The 7,614-nt window shown below is 48.5% G+C and overlaps 4 protein-coding genes across 4 annotated transcripts; 2 read left to right on the top strand and 2 right to left on the bottom strand.

Annotated features, from left to right (window-relative positions):
• Positions 1–7: 7 nt before the first annotated feature.
• On the top strand, positions 8–2,486 carry FOXG_08594 (transcription initiation protein SPT3). Its single transcript, XM_018387598.1, has 2 exons — positions 8–239; positions 293–2,486. The coding sequence occupies exons 1-2, from the start codon at positions 96–98 to the stop codon at positions 1,109–1,111; spliced, it is 963 nt and encodes a 320-aa protein (XP_018245471.1). The 5' UTR covers positions 8–95; the 3' UTR covers positions 1,112–2,486.
• On the bottom strand, positions 608–5,455 carry FOXG_08593 (uncharacterized protein). Its single transcript, XM_018387597.1, has 2 exons — positions 2,530–5,455; positions 608–2,482 (listed from the first exon to the last, which is right to left on the bottom strand). Exons 1-2 carry the CDS (start codon positions 4,850–4,852, stop codon positions 1,317–1,319), a joined length of 3,489 nt encoding a protein of 1,162 aa, XP_018245470.1. The 5' UTR covers positions 4,853–5,455; the 3' UTR covers positions 608–1,316.
• An 84-nt stretch (positions 5,456–5,539) lies between these two features.
• FOXG_08592 (AP-2 complex subunit sigma) lies at positions 5,540–7,268 on the top strand. Its single transcript, XM_018387596.1, has 2 exons — positions 5,540–5,831; positions 5,888–7,268. Exons 1-2 carry the CDS (start codon positions 5,800–5,802, stop codon positions 6,285–6,287), a joined length of 432 nt encoding a protein of 143 aa, XP_018245469.1. The 5' UTR covers positions 5,540–5,799; the 3' UTR covers positions 6,288–7,268.
• Positions 6,522–7,365, bottom strand: FOXG_08591 (uncharacterized protein; the record flags this gene model as incomplete). Its single annotated transcript, XM_018387595.1, has 3 exons — positions 6,522–6,815; positions 6,861–6,924; positions 6,974–7,365. The coding sequence occupies 3 exons, from the start codon at positions 7,363–7,365 to the stop codon at positions 6,522–6,524; spliced, it is 750 nt and encodes a 249-aa protein (XP_018245468.1).
• Between the last annotated feature and the right edge of the window lie 249 nt (positions 7,366–7,614).

Genomic DNA, 7,614 nt, shown 5'->3' with positions numbered 1-7,614 from the left:
CGCAGATAAAACGTTAGTCTTTGATAAACAGACTATTGAAGTCCTCTCAGGCGCACAATAACAACCCTTGACGTCTCATCTCACAACGCGACAAGATGGCGGAATCAAGAGATAGCAAGTCGTACAAATATCGCCAGGAGATCAGTCAAATGATGTACGTCTCCGGCGAAACCGCAGAACCGCCCGTCGAAACAACAAGTATCATCGAAGATATCGTCCGCCAACAAGTCATCGAACTCGTACGCCTCCCCCTTCACCCACTCTCATCTCCTCTCAATACTAACCCTCACAGCTGCGAAACTGCACCGAACTCGCTTCGCGTCGCGGTTCTAAATCCATCAGCATCAACGATCTCATCTTCCAAATCCGCCATGACCAAGCAAAAGTCTCACGTCTGCGCACATTCCTCTCGTGGAAAGACGTGCGAAAGAACGTGAAAGATTCTGATGACAAAGGCGCTGATGCCGATATCGCTGCTGGTGATGACCCTGTGGCTGCGGGTGATAACACAACGGATGAAGCAGCCAAGAAGAACAAAAAGGCCAAAGTCGGGTTACCGTGGGAGCCTTCGTCGTACTACAACGTTGAGGTACCTGAGCGCGAGGAGGAGGAGGATGAAGAGGAGGAGGAGATGAACTACATCACACTGCAGCGTCTGCGCAAAGCAGATGAGCGCACCAAGGCCATGACAAAGGAGGAGTACGTTACATGGTCTGAATACCGCCAGGCATCGTTCACCTACCGCAAGGGCAAGCGATTCCGCGAGTGGGCAGGCTTCGGCATCGTGACAGACAGTAAACCCTCCGACGACATTGTCGACATTCTCGGCTTTCTCACCTTCGAGATGGTCCAGACCCTCACCGAGATGGCGCTCAAGGTCAAGGAGCAGGAAGATCTGGTGCGTGCTCAAAACGGAGGCGATAATGTTGGAAATGCAAAGAAGCGGAAGCATGAGGGCGCGTTGTTCGATTTTCCTAGTGAGGGAAAGACGCCAATCGAGCCTCGCCATGTTCAAGAAGGATCACGAAGATTGCAGCAGAGGCCAAAGAAGTCGAGGGCCATGCTCAACGGCACCAGAATTGCACAACACACGCCGCTCAACATCTTCTAGTGATACGTATGTGCAACAGTCACGAGTTTATTGTACGGCAAGGCGTTGGATTAGGAACATCACCAATGTTAGGGTTGGTTAGTGGGAAAGGCGCATGGAAAGGATATTTGGATGTTTATTAAGGTATTAATTGATAGACTGGTGCCAACAACTTGTCGGCTATTGCCACACGTTTTTGACGACTTCCATGCTGCATCTCCCAACCCTAGTCTTTACTAACAGACATAGCGCGTCGTCGAACAACTGCAGCATCCTCACAGAGTCGTGTGCCAACTCTTTGTAAACTCATGGGTATATCCTCCTCACTGTCACTATCAGCCTCCTTCTCATTATCCTCTCTCCTATGATTCCGTCTCCTCGCATGGCCTGCACGGATTGTTTGCGTTCGCTGCAGTCCACTGGCTCTACTCTCGACTGTTGGAACCTCCTCCGCCGGAACACCGGTCGTGCGGCTATCAGCAGTCGGCACGCGAGACAGAGGCATCCGTGTCAGGTGCTTACGCTCCCGATAGTTACTAAGGGTAGGAGTCTTTAGTAGACCGCTGCGGAAATCATTAACTCCAACAAGAATCTTAACAAGTTGTACAAGCTCTTCGAGATATTCGATGATCTCCATCTGTCCAGAAGTGCTTGCGTTCCAGGAGAGAAATCGTTTTTGGGTGATGAGGTATGCGACCTGCGCAGCAAGCTCCCCATTCTCGTCAAAGACACTTGGTGGCTCCCCAGCGGGTGTCTGAGTGCCACTCCTGGACGCAAGAATCTCGCGCACATGGTTGACTAGGCGCAGTTGCGCGAGTCGACTTGACGGGATAAACTGTGGCAGAGGTGTCCAGGTAATGAACGCCTCATATACCGTAAAAAGTACCAGCATTATACTGGCCGCCACATTCCGTCGATAGGCGTGGACTTGAGGATTCAAGTCTTCCAAAATAGACGAACCATACTCTCTCCGTAGCATCACGACGTTTTCCATCCTATCGATAATTTGATGCAACACATAGAAGATCTCTTTGTAGACAGGCACGAGTGGTTTAAAATCACCCTTAAGACGCGGCTCAGTAACGGAGAATGGAAGAAACGTCTCAGCCGCAGCCAGAGCTCCTCGTGCTTTGTTTGTGGCACGACGGAAGCGCTTGTTGAGGTCAGGATTCCGGAAATTTGGCTTGATGGGCTCGTCCAGGCCAACAGCCATTGCGGCTTGCATATTCTGAACCTGTTTGACCGACGCTGCGAGCGACTCAACTAGTCGATCCCTGGCTCTGACTGGGTATAAAATAAGTTCAATCAGCAGCGCAGTGGTCCCCCCGATGATAAAGGCACACAGGCGCTTATAGAAATAATGATAAGCGGACTCGGTGCCGTTAACCGCAGCTAGTACTGTTAGTATGTTAAGGATACCTGAAATGATAGCAACTTACAGAGCGCGACCACGACCATTGTAACTGTAGAGATCATGCCGGCCTTGACATATCTAGTGCCAAGTTGGACATAGAACGACGGCATGATACCAATAATCAGAAAGAAAACCATGGCGATCAGACTTCTGTCCCCAACTAGGGCAGATGCATAGCCAAAAGCGCTACCTGCCACAACACCGCAAAGACGAATAAAAAAGACGTGAAAGGACGTTCCTATGGCCACTTCAAAGACGAGAAACAGTTGCATCGGTGCCCAAATACCACGGTAGGCTGAGTACCATCCCATCTGAGACTCCACAAAAGCTGGCCAGCTAAGTAAGAGGATGGCGATGGTGAGCTTGAAAGCATATTTGACGTGTTCCGAGTCCTGGATCCATTCCAATGCATCGGCTGCCATCCCTCTAATCTTGAGGATCTTACTGCTTTGTTGAGGTTGAGGTTGTTCTTTCTCTTGTGGTTGTTCAACGTTGCGGTCCTCTCTCGTTTGAAAAACCGGCTCTGCAAATCGAATGCCTTTTTCTTCATCCTTCCCCTTCGCGGGCTTGGTTTTCGTATCCTTATTGCTTTGGTGTGTTTTATTTTTCGACTTGTGCCCCGTTGTACTTTTTCCCCGACGAACTTCTTTGCGAGCCGCTTCTGGCAGGACAAAACCATCACTCTCACCACCAGTAATTAACCACTGCCTGATATCGACATGTTTGGGGAACCAGATTGTGGCCCTGTCGTTTCGAGCTTGTCTCTGTTCGACTGTTTTTCGAACATGGCGAAGCATGTCCAAAACATACATAGCTGCCTGGCGCAGACTCAGTACGAACGAGGAGATCAAAAACGTTTCCATTCGAGGCATAAAGTCCATGCTATATCCACTCTTATCCATACCTGAACGGCGAAGCTCCATGGAGCAGCTGGCATCAAAATTAGTGATTGCTTCCGTGAAAAGGTCGATTCTAAAGTCCAATTCTTGGAGATGGATGCCTCTTGGGGCCGGTGATCCTGAAGGTAGTCGTCGTACATCGTAGCAATAAGCGACACATACGATGACCAGGCGTACAGCCTCTTTCAGCGAAGCCTCAAACTCCTGAACAGGCTCTCGGATACGCTCAATGATGGATTCAAGGAGACTTGCACTACTAGCTTCGATCTCCCTTAGAGGCTTGCTTTCTTCGACTCTTTGAAGGTAGTCATCAAAAGTATTCATGCGCTTGATTCCACTGGGGCCAGTCATATCGCTGTCGCTTTCATCATCGGAATTGTCGTTATTCTGCAATACTATGAATTTGTTTTCACATGCACCGATGATGGCGAGTGTATTTTGGACGAGGCTGCTCATATGGGAGGTACTCAGAGGCTTCATGCTGCTTAGAGGAAGGGCAGATACAGAGATCTCGTAGTTGACTTCTTTCTGAGCAGCTTTGCAATGTGTGAGACGTGCGCGAAGACTCCCCCTTTTGCTTGTCAGACTTCTTATTGTCGTAAGGCCAACTGGAATGGTGGAAGCATGATATCGATGCTGAGATTGTTTAAAGGGATTCGGAAACCGACTCAACCACTTGCGGAAACGACCTTTCTTGCGCTTTGGTTTCTCGGGGACACTCTTTACAGTGTTTGTCATTGTAAGAGCAGTGGTAGTGGAATCTTCTTCAGAATCAGCACCGGGTGTGATGAACCAATGCGTAGCTCGGGTCATGGTATCCATTGTTTCGCAAAGAGCATCAATGGCAGATAGACCGAGGTAACTGCTCGACAGCTCGGGAAATATTGATAGGTTGACCACGACTGAGATACCACCGCCGACCATCATAGGGTAGTAGGTGTGTGTAATAACCTCTGAAGACACCGAGGTGTAGCCTCCGAGCAGAGTAATGATATTGGCAATAAGAAAAAAGGTGACAAATAAGAACATGCGGGGACTAGCCGATCTTATGTAGCCATGGAAAAAAGCAGCTATAGTGAAAAATACTGCGCAGATAGCATTAGGAGCTGTTTCGTTTGTTCCGGAAGCGTAACCAGACAGCCAGAGTGCAAGAATGGACCACGCAAGTCCGAATAAAGTGCCCAGCAACATCATGAGAAGGGTCTCGATCATGGTGCCCAGCCTTTGACCTGGATGAGCAAAGACAGTAGCCATTGGTGCAAGAAAGGTCGAAGGGCCCAGGACTGCTGCGGCTTCAGGAGTCATTACGGCGACGACCGAGCCGATACTAGCGATAGAGCACTTGATGATCTGTTTCCATAGATCGTTGGTCTCGGTGTCAACCCAAATGACTATGGCCAGCTCTCGAAGGCGTTTCGTTACAGTCTTCATGATGGGTGATTTAGCCATGACTGCAGTAAAGATATAAGCTGATACTTTGGCGAATTCGTTGGAGATTGATGAGAATCGTCAGTCATCCTCTCGTCTTGCGGATGGACGCTTCGAGATTCGCGTGAGCGCCAGATAAGAGAAGAAACAGTCGAGCACGGCCAGCCATGCAGAAGTTAAAGATAAAAAGAAGTTCAAATCGTCAATGCTCGATGATGTCTAATCATGCAATTCATGCCCAGCAGTAGGGGTCGGATTCCTTAATATCGTATCGCGTCTTGGGCTCCAAGGCTTGGCTACTCGTGGGTCATGAATGATTCGTGTCTGCAGGGGGGAACTATGTCATTGCTTTTATAAGTGTATTATATTAAGGTGGTAAGAGTTTTCCAAGGTGAGAGAGAGAGAGCAATCATATGAGTCGTGGGAATAAGCAATTGATGCAAAGTCATGGAAACACAGTGAAACAAAACGATGATTGACGAAAACTTGGAAAGTGCCGGGGATGGAACATCGGCATACGACGCTAAGGCAGGTTGCCCACGCGATGTGCCGAGAACTCAACTCCCAACTTTCAGGGCAGTCAATGGCATTTGTGTTCAAAACAATTGGCGCCTATAAGAAGTATACTGCTGTAGTTTAGAGTCAGCAGACAGGATCATCTCTATAAAAGAGTAAAATGACCGATTTGAAGTTATATCAACGTTTTTGCGGGGGAGTAAACGGCCCATCTGCACCTCAGCCAAGCCTGGTTGCACAACACAGACAGGGGGTAAACGTGTGCTAGAAACCGGGGCATCCCCAGGGTCTCTTCAGTGGCTTCATCGCTAGCCCACTCAGCCAATCAACATCGACCCTTGTGTTCCGCGACAGCCTCCTGACAACGTCGGCTTATCCATGCCACCATCTCTACCCCAGCTCTCCTTTCTCAACCGACACTCGTCTTGAGCTTCAGCCTTGCCAAATTCAAGATGCTTTCCTTTATCCTCATCCAGAACCGACAGTACGTCCTCTCCAATCTGCGCATTCTCTCCGATTAAAGTACTGACTGCTTCTCAGGGGCAAGACTCGTCTCGCGAAATGGTACGCCCCTTTTAGCGACGAGCAAAAGATCAAGCTTAAAGGCGAAGTCCATCGCCTCGTCGCACCCCGCGATCAAAAATACCAGTCCAACTTTGTCGAGTTCCGAAACAACAAGATTGTTTACCGCCGCTACGCAGGTCTTTTCTTCTGCGCCTGCGTCGACACAAACGATAACGAGCTCGCCTACCTCGAGGCCATTCACTTCTTCGTCGAGGTCCTCGATGCCTTTTTCGGAAACGTCTGCGAGCTTGATCTTGTTTTCAACTTTTACAAGGTCTATGCGATTCTTGACGAGGTGTTTTTGGCGGGCGAGATTGAGGAGACGAGTAAACAGGTTGTGCTTACACGGTTGGAGCATCTCGACAAGTTAGAATAAGGACTATGCTGGGTTGAGCTCTGAAAGGCCGTGAGAATAGGTGGAATGTTTTGAAATACTGCTTCATCTGGCCGAAATCGTCATTTGCATATCATAAGGGCAGGCAGGAGTTGAGGCGTTTCGTGGAGGCATCCACAATATCGAGAATATACCATTATCGCTGCTTTGTCCTTTTTATTCCAATCTCCCGCTAGAAGAGTATTGACTTGCATATCCAAACGACACTTGATCGGCTCACATCGTCAGATCGATGGGGGACGAAATCGTGCCGGAGCCATTCAACACCAAACTGGGGATACTACCGCCAGTGTCGAGTCTCGCTTTTTTCTTCGCTGTTTCTTCCCCATGTTCTCGTTTTATATCCAACGACGCAGTCTCTGATGATTCTTCGGACTCTGTATCTGTATCTACAGCAGTCTCTATGCTCGGGAACGGGATATCCTTCGTCGGCCAATTCTCTAGCGCAGATTTGGTTTTTATATCATTCGCATATTCATCAGACTCTCTGATTTGACCGCGGGTCTTGATCTTCAATTCTCAGCAGAGGAACTTCCAAATATGTTGTTAACTTACATTGTGATTGCGCCGTGGAGGCACGGCTTCAACCAAGCCAGAGGGTGGTATGGGCTCTGGGTTCCTATACCTGTTAGTACGATATCCATACCCATGCGAGCTGAGCATCATACTTGAGTTTAAAGAACTGAGACTCTATTTCATGTCGTAAAGAATTCCTCTTAACTCTCAGCTGTTTTGTTTCCTCGTCCGACTCAGTGTCCTCGTCCATAGTTTTAGCCCACAAGGCGATGGCCTCTTCAACCTCCAATCCCCAAGAGTCCACAAACGAAACCCATTGCTCAACCACTTGGCTTTGGAGACGCTCTCCTACCGTAAAGTCTTGGTGAATGAGCCATCTCATGTAAATGCTGCTCATTCTCCTAGTCGAGAACCTCTCAGATATAGCGTCAAACTTTTGCTCGAGCCGGCTCTGGGAGACTTGGGTCAGTTGTGACACATCTCGCAGGTTAGTAAGACCGAGGGTATAGCGGAGAGTGTTAAGAAGGATTCGACTTGATTCCATTGTTTTTGTATACAGTGAAGGTTACTGGGGAGAAGGTTGTACTTAAAAGGCTGAGTGAGTTGTGTACTCGTTGTCCTATACTTTGATGGATAAATAGAAAGCTGAATAATAAGTATTCTGCGGACCGTGATCAAAAGAAAGAAAGTAGAAATAGAAGAAACGCGGGGCTTGAGAAAGTAAATACTCCAGACAAGGTCGAAAAGCATAGTCGCAACTCGTGAGTGATTGAGTTTGTCTTCAAAGTCTACT

The sequence above is a fragment of the Fusarium oxysporum genome, chromosome 2, assembly GCF_000149955.1.
Source record: "Fusarium oxysporum f. sp. lycopersici 4287 chromosome 2, whole genome shotgun sequence".
NCBI classification, from domain to species: Eukaryota; Fungi; Ascomycota; class Sordariomycetes; order Hypocreales; family Nectriaceae; genus Fusarium; species Fusarium oxysporum.
Note: the sequence above shows the minus strand (reverse complement) of the source record. Positions and strands in the feature narration are given on the sequence as shown.

Coding starts and splice junctions, on each gene's coding strand:
- FOXG_08592 (XM_018387596.1), top strand. CDS start 5,800: ATGCTTTCCTTTATCCTCATCCAGAACCGACA. Junction 5,832..5,887: donor ATCCTCATCCAGAACCGACA/GTACGTCCTCTC, acceptor ACTGCTTCTCAG/GGGCAAGACTCGTCTCGCGA.
- FOXG_08594 (XM_018387598.1), top strand. CDS start 96: ATGGCGGAATCAAGAGATAGCAAGTCGTACAAATATCGCCAGGAGATC. Junction 240..292: donor GCCAACAAGTCATCGAACTC/GTACGCCTCCCC, acceptor TAACCCTCACAG/CTGCGAAACTGCACCGAACT.
- FOXG_08593 (XM_018387597.1), bottom strand. CDS start 4,852: ATGGCTAAATCACCCATCATGAAGACTGTAACGAAACGCCTTCGAGAG. Junction 2,483..2,529: donor AATGGTCGTGGTCGCGCTCT/GTAAGTTGCTAT, acceptor TAACAGTACTAG/CTGCGGTTAACGGCACCGAG.